The 19345-nt window shown below is 45.2% G+C and overlaps 1 protein-coding gene across 3 annotated transcripts in view; it reads right to left on the bottom strand.

Moving 5' to 3' along the window:
* The window catches only part of LOC144178067 (uncharacterized), a 103011-nt gene that overhangs the window by 40491 nt on the left and 43175 nt on the right, over positions 1-19345 (bottom strand). For all 3 annotated transcript variants that reach the window (XM_077705594.1, XM_077705596.1, XM_077705595.1), the window contains one exon: positions 17563-17737. In XM_077705594.1, the coding sequence (XP_077561720.1) occupies positions 17563-17737 (175 nt within the window). The remainder of the gene's footprint in view (positions 1-17562; positions 17738-19345) is intronic.

The following is a 19345-nucleotide window of genomic DNA, read 5'->3' as shown; positions in this document are numbered from 1 at the left end:
TTTTGAAAAACTGAGAAATACCAAAAAGAGAAAAAGAAACTTTTCACGAAAGTCATCTGATCAAATAGAAAATATGCCCCATGTCCGTTTTCTAAAAAAAACGAGAAATGAACGAAGTCCTTAAGAAACGTTCAAAATGTGAAAAAAGAGTGAACATGGCAAATGGTGATTCCCGTAATTTTCTGCATTTAAAAAACTGAAGGTTTTGCGGAAGTTGCTCTTTTAAATAATCGTTCTAAAAGCGTGAATAGAGATAATTATTCGGACACAATTATGACCAAACAACAAAACAGAAACGGCAAAATGCCCGCAAAAACGTTTGGAAAAATCAAACATCCACATTTTGTATGTTTCCCCCAAACTGGAAGAAAAAAAGTTTCCCATAGAACGTGGAAATACAAATAAAAAATTCAAGCCCTCTATTTCCACAAATAAGCGAATTTGGTAGAAGTAACAGCTTTATTTATCATAATAGCGTAAACAGAGATAATTAACCGGACAAAAATTTGAAAAACAAGAAACTATAAAAATGAAAAAAAAAATTATCACAAATCATCTGACAGAATCAGCAATGTGCATCTTATACATCTCCCTCAAAAGCAGATGAATACGGAAAGAGAGTAGGCAAAAAAGTTCAAAACACGAATAGAAAAATACCAAAAATTGCGAACGTTTCATTCCTTCTTTAAAACATTTGAAAATGTATATTCGAAGAAGAATAAATGACGTACCACATTTTCCCCTTTGTCATCCTGGCATTCATCAATGCCTACCGTATTTCCGTCTTCATTCAATACTTCCCTTATATTGTTTTATGATTCCCTATTTGTATAGCAATGGTCTTTATTCTGGCAGTTTTAGTGTAATGGGTAGCTTACGATCTTTCCCCTTCGGTAGACTTCTCCCAGCAAGTATCTCCTGTCGGTTCCTACCAGCACCGCTGTGCGGTGCCTCAGATATGTGTTCTGACTTCCTTGTTTTTAACATGGCCACGATATACTTTGCCTAGTCATTCGGTGCTGTTCCACACGTATATAGTATTATCATTGGGGACGACAATACCCTTGGTTTGTTTACCAGGACATTCGCGTCCAAATTTCCAGCCCGAAAGACTCTTGAGACCAGGCACCTTTGAAAATACGGAATCATGACACGAAATATTGGTGCCGGTATTTTGGTCTTCCGCTCTCTCCTATGGAAAACTATTTCTCATGCAGCCAACACACCAGGCCGTAGGGGATTGGCAACCTCCGCTTTCGGTCTTTTTATTCAACACACGCCTATACGAACAGCGTCCACTCTGCGGCTGTTGGTCTTGGATATTAGTCACTCGTACTGCTCAGCCTTGGTTTTGCGGAGAATAGCCTCACGCTTCAGAATCCCTGTCTCTGTTTCGCCGCATTTCTCAAAAAGTCGGGGGTGCGCAATTCAAGATGGACCGCATGCGTGGCGGAGCCATTCTTCTTCCCCGCATGATTCTAGTTCTAGAAACTCTACTTTCTCACAAAGTCAGCGTGGCTACCCCTTGAATCAATTAACAATTAAGCTTTGAGAGCAATGAGCATCACCCCCATCCCGAGTATCCGACAGAAAGCACAGCTGAATGCATTCGATGAGATAGTCCATCAGCGCCGTCAAACCCGCCTCCCAAACTAAGCCCTCGATCCAGATGCCGCTACTCTTGCAGTGTACATGACCGCATCCCCAACCCCACAACTATCAAACACCACTACATGTCCCCAATGAAAGTTCCATCTATTAACAGACACACGACCTGTTGAGGGCATTCACCCCGAATTGTTGGTGGTTCGACTCCGTTGGTGATTCGATGTAAGCTTTTCACGCAGTCTTTCGAATGTCATTCCCTTCCGTGCGACTGGAAAGCGGAAAAGGTGGTTTCTCTTCATAAATCAGGTGACGTTTATAACCCCCGCAATTACAGGCCCATATTGTTAACAAGTATACCGTGTAAGCTCGTGGAGCACGTCATCTATTCCCACATATTCACTGTTTTTAAAAAACAAATCCATCCTCAGTGAACACCAGCATGGATTCCGGAAAAAGTACTCGTGTGAGACCCAACTTCTCTGCTTTACTAATGACCTATTTCTTGCCCCTGAGGCTTCTTCACTTGTTGACCGTATTTTCCTGGACTTTGCTTAAGCTTTTGACACTGTTGCCATGAACTGCTACTGCTAAAATTAAGCAAACGTAATCTTGATGCTAACATATTAAAATAAATTAAATGCTTTCTAACAAACCGCTCCAATTTGTAACTGCTAATCAATCCAACTCCCCCCTCTCACCCGTAAACTCTGGTGACCCCCAAGGATCCGTTCTTGGGCCACTATCCTTCCTAATTTACATTAACCACTTGCCACATAACATCTTTTCTTCTATAAAGCTTTTCGCAGAAAATTGTGTTATTTATCGCGAAATTAAAACCCCTTCTGACCACCTTGCCCTTCAGTGTGACTTAGACAATGTTTCATCTTGCTGCCATACTTGGCTAATAAATCTTAACGTTACTAAATGCAAAATAATGAGAGTTTCACGTCGAACATGTAATATTTATACTGACTACGTACTTAATTCCCTTCTTACTAAAGTTAGCTCTTACAAGTACCTTCGCGTTACAATTTCTGACAACCTTTCCTGGCAGACCCACATTGATCTTATTAAAAGCAATGTTAACCGCACTCTCTGCTATTTACGCCGTGACTTCTCCCTTGCCCCCATACAACTGAAACTTCTTCTCTATAAAACATTTGGGCGACTTAAGCTCGAATATTCATCACCTGTATGGGAACTACACGTAAACATTCATATCAGTAGCCTCGAAGCAATTCAAAATCGCGCCGTTTGCATCCTTTTGTACAACTATTCCCGCACAGGAAGCGTAACTCATATGAAGTCAAGTTTAAATCTACCTAGCCTATCACTTCGCCGCAAAATATCGTGCCTGTGCCTCTTCCACAAGTTGTACCATACCATGCACTCACTGAGTACCTCTCTTTTTTTCCCGCCATCCTTCATTTCATCCCACAGCAATCACCACTTCAAAGTTTAATTGCAAGCAGCCGTAAAAATGTTCATTTTAATTCATTTGTGCCTACAACAAGCTCGGACTGCAATCACCTACCCTCTTCCATCGCATCAATCACTGACCCTGGCAACTTCAAGAGTACCATAAAAGCATACCCTTTTTAAACATCCTCCATTTGTTTGCTCCATTTGTTTGTACAGATTGTTATTTGTTTGTCCACCACTACTCTCTCTAACGCCTTGTGCATTGAGAGTGAATAAATGAAATGAAATGAAATTTCTTTAAACATCGCAGCCCGTCTACTATGCTGGTGTTGGTCGACGCCAGTGCTTCACATCCTCCTCTTCCTACGGCGATACTTTTGCCGGCCATGGTTCACGGTCTAATAACGTGCACTTAAAATACGACGGAAAAGTGGCCCAAGCAGAACTCATCTCGAGGGGAAATGGTCTGTTACACACAAGTGTGCTTATGAACAAGCTCCACCACAGTGCGCAATCTACAATGATTTATCGAAACCTCTTCGAGAGCTTCGTAAAACTTTCACAGCAAACTAATTTTTGCTCAAAATACAGGACATATGACATAAGACAGGACTTCTTCATGCCGTGTTCTCGGTTAATGGCGCCAACGCAACAGCCACCCCGAAATGGAGGCTGCAGATGTCGGAAGCGCCCCAGGCGTGCGCAATATCCCACTCAACTTGTGTCTTCTTCAGTGGCTACACGCCGAGATAGCGCGAAAGAATGTCTTAGGCGCAACGCGAGTGCCATCATACGCCAGTGCGATACGAATCTCCCTGGCGAATTGTCTCGCCATGAGGAGTCTTGGATGTCTTCTCCTTAAGGTGTCTCACGACACCGGCTGTTTTGAGAAACTGCAACTCAGTACCATGCCCAGTTTGACTAGAGGTTCACGTGCTATTCCATTCGTGTTGAGCAGGCTATTTCGGAGCAAGTGTTGCGGAGCTGCACTGCCCTTCGAGGCCATCCTTGTGCCCATCGCGTCGTGCAGCCTGAGTGCCAGGCGTCCTCTATATATTACTGGGTGAACTCCAAAGTCTCCAAGATGGCCCCCTGCTGCAATTTCTCAGTGAGTGCGGAACTTATCTGTTCATATAGTTTTCCTTATGCTGCATAGCAAATTTCCGCAATAAAAAAATTTCCCCGCATTTCCCCGAGGGGGAGAATGTGAAAGTGCGAATGCACGGTTGTCGGCCCGCTTGCGGCGCTTGCGCTCGGCCCCCGCAGCCCACCGACTCGCCGCCTTCTCTTCCATCTCTTCCATCGGGTTTGTAGTATCACGTGTACACCACGCAGTTATCAAGCCGCTATTACGCCGCTGAGTCGACAACGCACGCTGCTGACGACGTAGTTTGAATGCGTTAAAGATATAAGGCGCGTCACTAACACTGATATCACCGTCGCGTCCGTGGCTTGGTCGGTAGAGCGTCGCGCTGCGGCCGCAAAGTCCTCGGATCGAAACCTGGCGCCGGATGCTGTTTCTTTTTTAAATATAAAGAAGCACTGCGGACGCCGCCGCCGCCGCCGCCGGCGGTGGATGGTTTGGGGTCGCTTATAAAGTGCATTCGCACTTAAAATCCTGAAATATACTTCAAATTTGTCAACATTTCCGAGCAAGAGTAGTACATAACGCACAGTTAAGGCCGAATATAAATACACAACTTGAACAGGCAATGTTCTTTTATTTGAATATAGATTTGAGGTTTCATATGTGCGATGGGAAATAACAAAATTCAAGGAGCTTTTCTCAACGTTAAAGCTTTCGGAAGTGCAGAGCAGGGTTTCGTCACGGGGATGTGTCTCCTTCTCTGATTTTTGTTACCACTCCTCACGTTCATACTCTCTCTTTCTATCTCCTCTCTTGATAAATGGGAGAGAGGTTCGTTCAGTGCAATTCAATTTTCTCACCTTAACAGTGCTCGCGCTTTGTCTCCTGGGACAGCTCGCTTTCGTTTGTTCACCTTTCGTTTCTTCATCTCCTTCGAACAACACGAGCGGAAGTTATTTTCTTTTTGTGCCTACTTTTATCTAGCATGTGCTGGAGCCTTTCTGCGCCATCCGAAAGGAGCTATTTGTTCCTGGGTGGACGCTTTTTGTCGCTTACTATCGTAAAAATCAACCCTGTAAGCATTTCTGAATAAATGGACGTGGGGACGGCTGCCTAATTACATATATTTTGCCTCAAATGTACCCGCAGTTTTCTTTGCTCGAAATAATGGGGACATTGTATACAAGGGCGAGCGGTTCCAGGAGTTTCGAATGGGTCTGCTTATATAAACCTTTTGTTCAGGTATCCTCTTACATGTTGGTCCGACGGCTGAATCGCGGCTTGGGGGGTATCTTTCAGAAGCCTCTGTTTGGGTACGTGACTCCTCGGGACTGCGGTGGCTAGTTAGCGTGACGTAGGACGAGCTACGGCTAGAAGCCGGGCCCCAAAACTGCTCTGCACCTAAAACAACTGTTGAGAACAATGCGTTCACTAACAATACAAAAGAGTCTCGTCGCCGGGAATAGATATGGGGCGTTACTCGAGTTTCAACCATAAGGAAATGTTCCGATAAATGGCGGGTCAGCAGTGCAATGCAGGAACATTCAATTGACTCGAGAGAACGTCCAGCGTACTTATCGAAGGAGGAGCAAGATAGCAGTGGAAGAGCGTGATAGTTTGACGGTGGAGAGAAGGAAGGTCTTTATGAATCAGAGGCGGCGTCTTCTGAGAGAGTGGCAGCAAAGTGAGTTGATACGCGGCTACCATATGGTCCTAATTTAAGCAACGAAATACACATTTCCTTTGCTTAAGATAAACTATAGCTACAAACAGCACTCCTTGGGTTTTTGGAATCTTCGTCCTGTAGTAGTATTGTATTTTGAAGAGTACGACCGGATATCGGGTGTCTTTCGGGTACTTTTGAACAATCTGAACGCGATTACCAATGCAAGAAGTCAGTCACTAGCATAGAGATAACAAAATGGCTAAACGAACAAAGCCTCAGAGGTACAGTACTCATAGCAACCAGGACATGTCGGCATCACTTGTGGTCCAAACACTTCGTACTTATATTGTCCGTAAACCTGCAATCTGTGTATCTATAAAAATCTGCAGAAACTCAGAGAATTCCATAATATAGCGTGGTATACTTATGCCACTTGTTTTGAGTGCCAGTCTTTTAACGCCAAATTTGGGTATGAGTGGCGAAAGACGTCCAGGTATTTTTTGTTTACACATTTTCTTTTATTTCGTTTCTTCAATCGTGTTCTGATACAATGACAGTGATTAATGGCCTCAGCCCTACCATTTACACATTCTGCCGCATATGCAAAGCTAGTGCAGGATTAGTATATTTTCTCTTTTTCGTTCGTTTTCGAACATTCGTTTGGGAGCTTTTTTTTAACCTTGGGTTTTTTAGGAAATATATCAGATTGTTATTCTTTATGCTGTCAGATCTTTTTCGCGAAGCATTCATTGCTTCTATAGTGCTTCTATAGGTTCTGTTCCACAAATTATTTCCTTTACGCTGCTACAACGAATCAATGTGTTACCTCCTCAAGTTATTCCTTTTTCTAAAAATGCGTGACATTACTCCGTTTGCTCATTTCACTATTTTTATTGGTATTTTGCAAGTACCTTTGCGGGCATATTTATTTTGTTATTTCGTTTGTTGAAGAAATGTATGAGAGGCATGTTTTTGATTTCCTGGAATCTTTTTCGGGTAACTTGGTTTTCCAAATTGCATGCGACCATTCATCCCCACTTACGCTAGCATAACAAATAAATGTAATATTACCGCCAGTTATGCATTTTTATGGATATGGAGGAAATTGCGTGGTTCTCTTTTTTTGGCTATTTTATTCGTATTTTGAACTTTTCAGAACTATTGCGGCTTTTTCTCGTTTAGTCTTCGCTTCTTGAAGCAGGTGTATAAGATGCATATTTGTGGTTATGTCCGGTATATTTTTGTAAAACAATCTTGCTTTTTTGCTAGTGTTGGGATTTTCTTTAATTCGGTTTGGCCTATTGTCTGCGCTTATATTACTATTAAAATAATCTTTTTCTTCCCCCACTAATGATTTTTCTGTAAGGGCAGGGTGTTACATGGTGCTGGGTGCTGTGTTACTCGGCATAGAATGATAGGCATTACTAAGTGCATCCGGGTTGGGCCTTCTATTTTGCCTTGAATGTACGATGGCTACACCATCGGGCGCTCACCTTCCGGAGCGCCTTGTGTGGATTCCAAGCATCTGATCTGCTAATTTGTGAGGCGGGCTCTCCAGTATGTTTCTTCTGAAGTTTTAGTGTCGGATTAGCTTAGCATTAGATTAGTCAGAAACCAAAAGGTGCGTTACTCTTCTTCCTGCAGTCGACGGATATCACTGCGCATGTCACCAAGATCCTAAAGACCAGGAAGAGTGCAGGCAAAGCTTACATAACCACATTTCATCTTGCTCACAATGTGAAAACTCTGCATGGGCTTGTGGGAGAGCTTTTTCCGGTGCTTCGTTCCTTGCGAACGGCCTACGGCGATGGTACAAAATGTGAATGTCCTGGACACTCCTGCCGTTAACGTTCAAAAGCAGCACAAATCTCTCGTACAATTTAACTTGTTGCAACGCAAACGCCATGGTCACGGACAAAGCAACTAATTCGAGCAGGCGATGCCGAATTTTTTGAACATGGGTAGGTGACTGTTAAAGGTACTCTCACTCATATACGGCTTTGCGGCGCCTTATGCATCTATAGTGTTGTAAATTGTAGAGCTGTGTTATCTCTCGCCGCTTGAGCCAGGTGTGTGATTTATCAACCGAGCGTCATGTCTTTCCTCACCCCTTCCTCCTTACCAACTCCCTCTCCCTTGACTGTGGTTAAATACTCCGTTTTCTGATGAATAAACGGTTCAGTCAACAGCGCGGGTCTCGTCTCTCCTCAACTCCCCGCGTTTGCTCCGAATATATGACAGTGGGGACGAGCAAGAAAGGAACCCATGCCGTAAAAGGAGAGCACAGCGGGCAACACCACGGAACGGCCTTTCAGGAGCCTGCAGCAATGACAACGTCAGCAATGGCCCACCACCATCTTCCCGTAAATGGCGGCGTGAGGGACAAATGGAAAGCGTACGTCATCAAGACAGAAGCTTATTTCGAGGCAACAGCGGTTACCCGCACGGCGAAAAAAAGGCGTTGCTCCCAGCAGGGTTAAACACGAGGACTGCAAATTCTGGCTGAACGAGTCACTCAAAATCAACCCAACAGTCTAACCTACGACGAAGTCGTTGCAGCGCTGGACGTATATTTCGAGCTAAAGCGCCATGAGATAACGAAAAGCTTCCGGTTCTTAAATCGATGTCAGCGCGAAGGTAAGCCTTTGCGACATTTTCTTGTCGACACCCGGCGCATTGTAGAGAACTGCAATTTTGGCAGCATGCTGGTATGAGTGCTCCGCGACCGTATAGCCTGTGTCGTCAATGCAAAGGCCTTGCAAAAACAGCTCTTGGCAAAAGCAAACTTGACTTTGGAGGAGTCCGAAGCAATAGCAATATCAGCCGAAACGGCGGAAGATAACGCAAATAAGATACCGGGCGATACAACTACAGTAGTGAAGCTTGACGCGCAGCGCGTCTTGACAAACGAGCCTGCTGCAAAATGCAAATGGTGCAGAACTAAAAAGTATGAAAACCATGCATGCGGCTTGGCAAGAGTACGTGCTATCGCTGTGATAGGTCGGGTCCTCTTGCGAAAATGTCTTCTTGCGACGCTCTGGGGGAACGCAAAACGGCGCAGACGCAAGGCATACGGGAAGGAGCACTGGCGGTGGTGGAAGACTTTGCGGAGGGGAACGTAGACGACGCCAAGCACCTCTGGTCTTTGACGTCATCTCGGAAGGGGAAGTTAGTGCCTCCAATTCACAGGACATTCACTTGGTGCGGAGTTGACATGCCAGTGCTGATAGACACGGGGTTGCCCGTCCGCGTTGTGCCCTGCAAAATTTATGCGAAGCACTGGGAGAGCTGGCCGCCAGTGCAACCTTCAGCTGTCAAGCTTTCATGTAATCTTGGAAAGCTCCCCATCCTAGGACAAATTGACATAAAGATAGACTACAAGGGGGCTGTAGTAGTGCTCTTTGATAGTATTCAATAGCCATTGTCCTAGTTTAATTGGAATAAAAAACAGCGGAAAACAAAGGACACAGAAGAAAACGATGGAACAAGCTGGCACTAACATCTGAAACGAACAAAACACTTCAACGCCTAGACATACCCTTCCGGGAACATCATGCGCATGTGTGAAAAGTCATGTGTCGCATGAATGAAATGTTAACAATCAACCACTGCGTTTAGAAAGTTCATTGTCACTGACGCAGTTGTTTCCCCTTTTCATTATATAGAAAGCTTAAAAAATTTCTCTGGGTTTTTGCATGTCCCCGGCTTAATATAGTAGCGTTGCTAAAGACAAGAGTGAACCCGCATTGTCCACAGTGCCTCGCCAGATGAGCACTGTCACTCGTGAAAAGCGAAGCCTCGTGCTCTGTGAGGCGATCATTGGTACAGTGGCCTGTTTGACCGGTGTAAGCTTTGCCACACGGGGAGAAGGGGTTGTGATAGATCACACCTGTAGCGCAAGGCACAAAGTTCGATACATGGTTAGTGCCACACATAAGCCGCGTTTACATGAATGCGATAAGTGGCACATCGCATCGCATCGCAACAATTTTCTAGCGCATCGCATCCATGTAAACTCGGGCTAATGCGCTAGGAAGGCGCGTCGCAATAATGCGCCAGACCAGGCTGGATTGAAGCTCGTAAGTCGACTTTCGAAGTGCATGTAAACGCGAGCGCATCGCATTAGAAATTATGTCGACAAGAAAAGTAAGCCCTGCAAACGCAGCGTTGCATTTAAAAACGTCTAAATCGAGTATATGACGCCAGAAAATGCGAGTTGTGAAAAAAGAACAGAACAACCCGTGCCGGGAGCTTTGGAAGCGCCAGAAACGCTGCTTTACCTTCGATGTGCGACACCGTATGGCGGCACCATCGCACCAGGGGTAATGCGCTACATGTAAGCGCTAGCGCATCGCATTACTCATGATGCGCTAGGAAATCTGACGCGCTGCTATCGCATTCTGTCGCATTCATGTAAACGCGGCTATAGCCCTTCTTCGCGCATGCCAGTCGATGCAACTGCACAGACTTCCCAACTTGCGCGGGGCTGAAAAAACCAAGCGTATGCCGTGTTTATTCGCCACGCTCTTGACATTGTGCGAAAGTTTATGCACATAAGGCAGAACAACAAAGCTAGCCTTATCCTTGATGTGGCAAAGTTAGTAGCTGCATCTGCCCTGCGCGACCTTTTTTGCTCTTTCAGCAACTTCTCGGCAACGGCTCGCGCCACGTGGTCTGGAAACCCCGCCGATTTCAGTGTACTGGCTTCTTGTTGTACATTCGCCTGAATCGTGTGAAAGCAGCTCTTCCGCAACGAGTGCCTAACACAAAGCATTGCTATGCCCCTTTTTGTTAGCTTCGAGTGGTATGAGCTGTATGAAAGGACTTCCTTTTTAGAGCGCGGTTCGTAGGTCCAGCACACATGCATGTCGACAGGGAACGACAATTCCTGGTCTAAGAACGCAATGGTTCCATTCTGAGGTAATTCATAAGTGAAACGAAGGGATGAGGAACAAGCACTTAAACCCTTAACAATATCTGTGGTCACAGGTTCTAAACTAGTGTTAGAATGTAAATGAAGTAGCACTAAAAAATCATCCACATATCTACAAACCTTGACCACACGGTCATCGTCTGAACAGTACCGTAAGAAGAGATCACATTTTGCCAGAAAACTGTTCGTCAACAGGGGTGCTATTCCAGAGCCTATACAGATCCCATGTTTCTGAGCATGTCTCTGCGGAAGTCCACAGTCGTAAATTTGAGGTAGTGGCCCAATAGTTCTGGAAAACTGCCCACTGAAAAGGGGGACAGCGCTTTCCAAGTCGCCACACCACTGCCCTCTATCAAATCACGCTCCACTGGAAGGAGCTCATTATGTGGCACCGAAATAATACAAGTCTTTGATGTTTACTGAGAATGCCGAACTCACGCCCAGTATTTCATGTTTCAATACGTCGAAGACGTTGGCCGAACTCTTGACGCGACTGGGTCGTTGATTTCCAGGACGCCTAACTGGGACTGAAGGCAGCGGCCAACTAGCTTCTGCCACGAACCATCCTCCATTACTATGGTTCGTTACGGGCACTCCGGTTTGTGTGTTTTTGCGGTGAAGAACACACTAGTGTGTCACCCTTGCAAGCCTTTACTTCTTTTTCTGCTTAAATACCTAGTCTATGCTGGCAGGACCTAATTTTTTAGCTGAGTAACGCAGGGTCCCCTGTCATTAACTTGACTGCGAAAGCCCGATCGCCAAAGAGCCTCCCGGCCGTCGACTACCCGCCCTTTCCTCTTTCCCAGCTCCCTCTCCCTTTACTATGCATAAATACTGTTGTCGGACGAATAAATGGTTCAGTCTCCAACGCTGGTCTCGTCTCTTGTCCACGCACCGTGTGTGCGTCCACTATGTAACTGTGCATGGGCTTGTAGGAGAGCTTGTTTCAGTGCTTCGTTCTTTGCAAACGTCCTCCGGATATTGTACAAAACGTGCATCTTCTGGCCACTCCTGCCGTTAATAAAAAAAAGCAGCACAAATCTCCGGTAAAAAGATTTTACCTTGTTGTAATACAAACGCGATGGTCATGGACATAGCGCGTCATTCGAGCAGGCGATGCCGAATTTGCTTTGAAAATGGCTACGTTATTGTGAAATGAACTCTCAATGATGAACGAATTCGCGGCGCCGTATGCATCTGTACCTGTAACTGTGAGGAGCAGACTGACTGCTGAGTCACTCACAAACTGACTCATCAACGCCCAGTCAAAACTGCTGAACCTAAAGATTTGAAATTTAGTAAGCACATTTATGTCATTGCGTAATAGCTCGCTAAGGTAGCATTTTTTGAAATTGTACTCAACGGAGGGTAAGGGAGAAATTTGGTATTCCTAAATTTGTGATTACTTTACTTGCACGTTCCTCTCTCCAAGTGCTTTTTGGTCATATGTGTCACCCTTAATATCTAAAAGCTAGTTTTAGGGTTTCGCCTTGAACAACAATATTGGAGCGATTCTGCATTTAAAAACGAAATGGGAGCTCCTAAAGACTCTCCAATTAATGTATCATTGATTCATTCATCCGAATTGTTCTTGCAGATAAATGTTACTCATAGAAATGCTCGAAACCATTTTAAGGGATTTTGGCCAAAGAAGAAGGGAACAGTGCGGGACAAAACAACATTTTAAATTACACGCCTTAGGAACCGCAAATACCTAACAAGTGATTTAAATCGTAGCCAAACTGCTGGTTCAAACGGCTTAACATTTTGTGCCCACATTCTATTATGGCGGGGAAGCTCAATATAACTGAGATTTTTACACTACTGTCGTAAGAATGCCAAAGCGCTGAAATATTTTTGCAGATGTTTGTTTTTTATCGCAAGGCAGTTCACATATTCAAAAGGTTTTCCTTGATACAGGTAACTTTTGCAGGTATCTATACACTGAGAAATTTTTTCAACAACTCATCTAATAGGGCAATCACGATTTGGAAAACATTGCGTGTTTTTACACATTCTTCAATACCTATAAAGCCCTTTGATATATTTATTTCGTCTTCCTTTTCAAATGCTGCCCATGCAGTTTTCCAACATCCAATTTCACAATTTTGTCGTAACCCGCGCATAAAGTGATATTCATCGACTTAATCAACTGCGTCCTTTATATAGAGACCAGCTGGCGCTCAGAACAGGACTAACGGAAGAGCTAGTTACAGCCGTCTGGGGATGGAAATCGGTAAAATGTTCCGTCGTTCCGATAGCGCTCGCCATAGCTGGGGAATTTCTGCAAACGCGCACCTGCCTGAAGAGCCCTTGTTATTTATCACAAAACTGTGACTTATGTGAATCCTTCCGACCTACTGAGATGATAGTTGCCGTAGCTAAGTAGTTGTGTCAGTGGATAATCTTGGTATAATTTGTTTCGGGAAAGAAAAAAACTACGAGTTCTAGTTGTTTCTTATTAGAGAGTTTTAGCAGTACGTATGCTCCGGCCGTTCCGTTCGTTACGTTACTACCGGGTTTACCGGGACCAGACTGCGCATGCGCCATTTGTTCCGTACGCAGCCGGCGTCTCTCCCGGCGCTCTGCTTCCGTGTTACCGTATCCGGTGCCCGCAACCGGCTTGCTCGGGTGTTGGGAACTTTAGGCTTAGCGTCCTGGCGAATATTTGATCGCCCCTATCTGTGCAACTGCGAATGACACTCCGTAACACAACGTTTCACCTCACTAGCATCCCCTTTCTCGCATGTGAAACTTTATTTGAGCTACAACTGCCGTGAGCGATCGGTGACCGAGACATCTGCGTAGCCTGTTTCGATGCTTCCGCGCAGGTATCGCCATCTCTCGGCCGCTCGCCGAACCGCGCGCCGCGGCATCCACGGCCGGTCAGCATAGGCTTGCATCGCGGCAGATATATCTGATCGCCGCTTTTAAAATAAGGCCTGTGAACAATCCCTAGCACAATTTTTCACCACACTAACACCTACTTTCTCGCAGGTGGGACTTCGTTTTAGTGATCAGATTGATTCGGAAGAGCAGCGACAAGCGGTTGCTACCGTGGTGTGCGCCGGTTCGAGCCGCTGAATGTGGCGAGCTGGCAGGTGCGACCGGCGTGTGCGCGGACTGTTTCCGAAGGCAGGAAACGCTTCACGATTGCCTGCTTTATCCATTTTTTGCGATTAAACGCGAGGAATCTACAAATTCAGATCAGCGATCGTCGTAGTTGACCATGGAGCGAAAACGGTGGGCGGAGCGACGCCGACGACGCAACGCATGCGCGCATCGGGTCATGTGTCTCAAATTCACGCGTACGACTAGTGGTGGTGACAGTCGTAACGGTCAGTCGCATGCGAATCGCGTGTACCAATCATACATGTGTCCAGCGCTTTATCCATTTCTTGCGTACAAACGCGCGAAATATACAAATTCAGCTCAGTGATCGTCGTAGTTGACCATGGAGCAAAAACAGTGGGCGGAGCGGCGCCGACGAGGCATCGCACACCCGCATCGGGCCATGTGTCTCAAATTCACGCGTACGACTAGTCGTGGTGACAGTCGTAACGATCAGTCGCATACGAATCGCGTGTACCAATCGTACATGTGTCTAGCGCTTCAATCGGGCAAGGCCAAGGCCATTCCTCCACGTGAACGGCGCGCGACCATGTCGTCACCTGCGCTCGCTGTGGTGCCGTCGCCGCCACCGCAGCCCCTGCCTCACAATGCGTCCGGCCGAGCGCGATTTATTTTAGATTTGCAATGCTTCATAGGAAACTGCGTTCTTTATTTACGGATTTTTAGCGTGTGGATTTTTGCAACAATTCGGCTAATCAGCCGTCATACGGAACGAACGGTACTACGCTACGGAGTGCTAAAACACGTTTTCCGTCTCACTACACGGAGAGAGCCCGGTACGTGCGCGCGCATGCGCAGTCGGGTCCCGGTAAACCCGGTAGCAACGTAACGAACGGAACGGCCGGAGCATACGTACTGCTAAAACTCTCTATTAGCACATGCTACCGGTAGGAGCCCATGTCTTGACAGCAGGTGGGAGTTCTTGATTGTGTCAAAATTCAAGAACTAGCTAAGTATAATTATAATAAATAACTGAACACGTCTGGTACCCACTATTGTCATTAGTATTGGGCCCAACTATACTATATACATTATTATATTAATTTATTTTTGTATATATAACTATGGTGTATATTAGGGGAGTGGCTATACATATTGGGATAGTTGCCTACCATCATCGGATACTACCGGTACTATACAATAACACTAAGGATTCACAAAGCCAGGGCCGATAGCTTCTGTCAGTGTTGATTGCATTTAAAAACAGCACGTAGCCTTATTCTCTAGATTTAGGAGACTATGAAACATTCTAACTAAGCCAAATGTTCTCCCTCCTTCAGAAGAAAATAGCGAAAAACTTGGAGCTGCCGCTCCTCAACCGCAAAGCTGAATATCTTTGTGTGCTCAGAACTAGTCGGATTTTTATGCTACGGAGATGTAATTCCATTGTCAAATTTAGGTTTTTTTACAAGGCACTACCAGGTATTTATTCATCTCTACTTCGCGCAGGCAATATCTCTTTCTACACTGTTTTTGTTTTTGTATGCGAGTTTTTTGTTGTCCGGCAGCTTGTTTCCGTATTTTCTATCTTGTCCGCTTTTACTCTTCAAATATTTTTTCCTAAGTGCTGTGTTATCAAAAAAAGTAAAATTCGTTGTGTTATACCGCCTTCTTGTTCTGGTCGTGTTGAGGCCAAGTGATATTTATCGACTTAACCAACTGCGTCCTCAATAAAGAGACCAGCTGGCGCTCAGAACAGGACTAGCGGTAGAGTTGGTCGCGGCGAACAACGGCTGTAGCGACACAGTCGGTAGGGCTTGAGCCGTACGCGGATCTTGCCTGCTGCCAGCGATAATACCCCAGCTGCTGCAGCTGCAAATAGTGTGTGCGTGGCTAACCTACCAGGAGAGCCACCTGAAATTGGGGAATAGAGCACGGGACCTGCTTCAGTAAGGCCGCGCTTTGTGTACTCGCAGCCAGAAAGCAACCAACACTCTCAAATTTGCGGAGAAAAACGATACTAGGACAATCATACCATTGTAAGACATAAACAGTGAGAAGTAAAATTAGCCTTGACGAACAGTTCAAACAGGTTACACGACACGTGCAAGCAATATTGCCACGTAGCAGAGGACGTCGCAAGCTGCTGAAAAAGTAAAGTTTGTTCAATTTAACTTCTGCGCCGCAAAAGTCTAAACAACACTCACATGTTTAAAAGCGCTCACAAAAGTGAAATGCACAGGCGAACTGAGCGAAGCACGAATGTATCTACAGTGCTCTTTCTACTAGAAACAGCTACTCAGGTCTATACAATTTCTAGATTAACAATGCTGGTACGGGAAACTGACCCTAGCAAGTGTACAAAACAGTGCATAAACAAGCAGAATGCTTAGCGCACCAAAACTATAGCCAGGCAGTGCTAGGCGTTTATAACAAAAACATACGTAAAAAACCTATCTTAAGGTTCACGACAAAAAGCAAAGTCTTTTCTTTGGAGGAAGATGGTTAACACGCGAAGCATTCTCTGTGGAACCTTCGCCATATAAAAGTGCCAAATATCCGCTCCCAAATTCGAAAATGCAGACTGTCCAATTAAAAAGCGAAAGCACCCTTCGAATGAGCCAAAATCTGAAGCCAACAAATGCGCAACGAAGCAAAGGAAAATGCTGAGCTACTGGAATGAGATGATGGTGCAATCGGATAGACGCTGTTTTCATAACAAAAGGGATCGAAGTTTTATTCCAACCACGGGAAGCATTTGTTTCTCGTGTCATCATCATCTTGTGCCTTCCATTGTGTAAAGAAGACTTTCCGGCAATGCGTTCTGGTTACAACACACCATCCCTGAGATCAAGAAAGCGTCGATTGATTGGGTTCATCCTGAGCTAGCCTGTGGTGGATGATGACAATGGCCTCTTCTTTTTGACGCAATTAGAAGAAAGGTAACATATAAGAACCTGTGTTAACTGGTGCATTAAACTACATAGAACAAGCCGGAGAAAAGTGAGAATGGGCAAGTTACGCTAAAATAACCTAATTTGCGAAAGCTGCGTTACAATAAATTTACGCGAGGTTCCTGACAACTTGTGTCCTAAAATCGAGGGTAACCTGTGGAGATTTTGTGTGACGCTTATGGTGAAAGCGTGTCCCGGGTATGTCCTAATAATGATTACGTAAACATTGCAAAAATTTTAAAACCTCCGTTTGCGGTTCCCATAGGAAAGTTCTCCGGATCGAGAATAATGTAAAACTCTGTTATGTAAGTTTTGATAATTTATTGTGGTTACATGGTTAAAAAAAGCGACTCGAACAGGCAGAGCAATGGTCTGGTTTCCTAAAAGTTTGGAATTCTCGGATGCTGTCACCGCTGATGTTTACTAGAACTGATCTGAGAAAGTTAGAGAGGCTTCTGGGGAGTGCATACAATGCCTTTTCTCAGTGTAGACATGGGATATCTCTCATAAAAGGATACAAACTACCTAATCTTCTAATGTGGAGGTGCATTTTGTTGTGCTACAAGCAACACGTTTTTGCCCCTGCAATTTGTTTATGCCGAAATTCCCAGCAAGGGCGCAAAAGGCCAAATCTATTTCACCAAACAAAAGTTCGCGCTGTAAAACTTGTTAACAATGCTCTTTCTGTTAGCTGCACTACCAGATGCAGTTCGGAGTGTTTATTAGAGAACGCGCCATAGGAAGCACCCGTAAATAATTACAATTGTTCCCACAGAAACAAGCCGGAACATACCAAAACCAAGGTTGGCTTCTTGCGTACCTTGTGGTATTCCAGTGCTTGCAAAATTCCATCCATGTTTTGCGTTTCCAAGAATGCTGCAGAGGCTCCTTGAACTATGGCTTTACAAACGCCGGCAATGAGACCATAGGCGTGTGCCAGAGGGCTTACGGCGAGTAGCACGTCCTTTTCCGTCAGGCCCATGTGAGAGGGATGGCTGGAAACGTTTAATATTTAGAATACATTACCGCCATATCAGGTCAAAGCACCGAAATATTCATTGGAAAATAAAAGCGGGGAAAAGTGTTGTACTGGGGAAAAATACCTTCATGTAGACAAACTTTCCGGAATACTGTGCCATTGTCTACAAACTTGACCGCTTCATTACGGAAATTCGTATTGAGTAAACTCTTAGAAAGCTCTACACAACTCCTTGTAAATAGATGTTATTTTAAATGGGCAGCCAACGGTGAGGAATTTGAGAGAACCATTTTAGCTGTGATGTGCGCTTGTTTAATCCGAAGCATTGAGTTACACATCATTTACGTGTTTATCAAGGGCGTTAAAATTACCAAATGTTGAACATTGGCTCCCGCATTCAGGTTTATACAGTGAAGGAAAATCTATAATTCTGAACCAATGCTTCTCCCCTCGTTTCAATTTTTTTAATTTATGAACCGGGGCATAGTTACCACAACACGGGAATCATCACTTCTTTTTATACTTTTACAGGCTGCTTTCATGAAGCACAGGGTATAACGGGCAACCACCCAGGTGTGCACATATTTTTCAACGCAGGAGTTTAGGCACCAGTGCGAGTGGCCTAAAAATGCCCACCTTGCGGTTTATTGCTTGCGATGTCACTGGCACCACTTGAGTGACTTTTTTTTCATTTTCTTGCCTAAACATTGCTAATAAAGTTTTTATTGCGGTCGCGCTTCGCTGATGCTCCTGAGTTTTTCGATTGTGTTCGCGTTTTTTGCAGCGACGTTGGCCTTAATGCAGTGTTCCTTAGCTTTCGTGAATGCGTGCTGATGACAAACCAAAAATTCTGCCCACTGGATCTTCCAGCCGCCCAAACCCAAGGCCCGACTACCCCAGCCAGCGGTTAGGCTTAACCTTCCGCTGCCTCTTACAGCCTCGCCCCACTTGGACTGCAGATTTCGGCGAATAGGCTGCATGTGTGGCTGGCACGGCAGCTGCGGGCAGCCGCACATCTGAGTTGGCGCTTTGTTCGACGCAACTTCAAGACGACGCAGCGTGTACAATGGCCAGTGCGATGATCTTGTAAGAGGTTCAACTGAACCAGACCCCCATTGCCCGACAAGTGTCTGAAACGGACAACTACGAAGAGGACATCACCGAAGACCGAATGCAAGAAGTTGAAGAGGACGACGGAACTACTGATGAAGAGGGTTCGCAACAAGTTCCCCTGGCCACGAAAAGGCAGTCCACACACACTGATCGCGTGAGTCGATCCCGCCATCTATTACAATTGAGACCTTTAGCCTAGAATAAAATTAGGAATATCCCCCGACACTCTATGGCTAGCGCAATCGGACTCACAGCCCCCAGCCCAGAACTAGCTGAAATGGCAGCCGTGACATTTGAAGATGCTGCAAAAAGCGCGCATATAACGCTGTAAGATGAAAGCCACGCAACCAAGCGAGCCAAAATAGATCACCTTTCGTTCTGCCAGAACGGGAAGATCGAAACTATCGAAGTGGCAATAGAACTCAGGCCCTACAACAAGAGCACCATACGAGGTGTCATCCGAGTGAACCCGAATGAAAGTATTGAAGCGATACACAGCTGGATTCGATGT

This window comes from Haemaphysalis longicornis, unplaced genomic scaffold (assembly GCF_048455015.1).
Source record: "Haemaphysalis longicornis isolate Haplotype H1 unplaced genomic scaffold, Haemaphysalis longicornis Haplotype H1 scaffold_4, whole genome shotgun sequence".
Classification (NCBI taxonomy): Eukaryota; Metazoa; Arthropoda; class Arachnida; order Ixodida; family Ixodidae; genus Haemaphysalis; species Haemaphysalis longicornis.
Note: the sequence above shows the minus strand (reverse complement) of the source record. Positions and strands in the feature narration are given on the sequence as shown.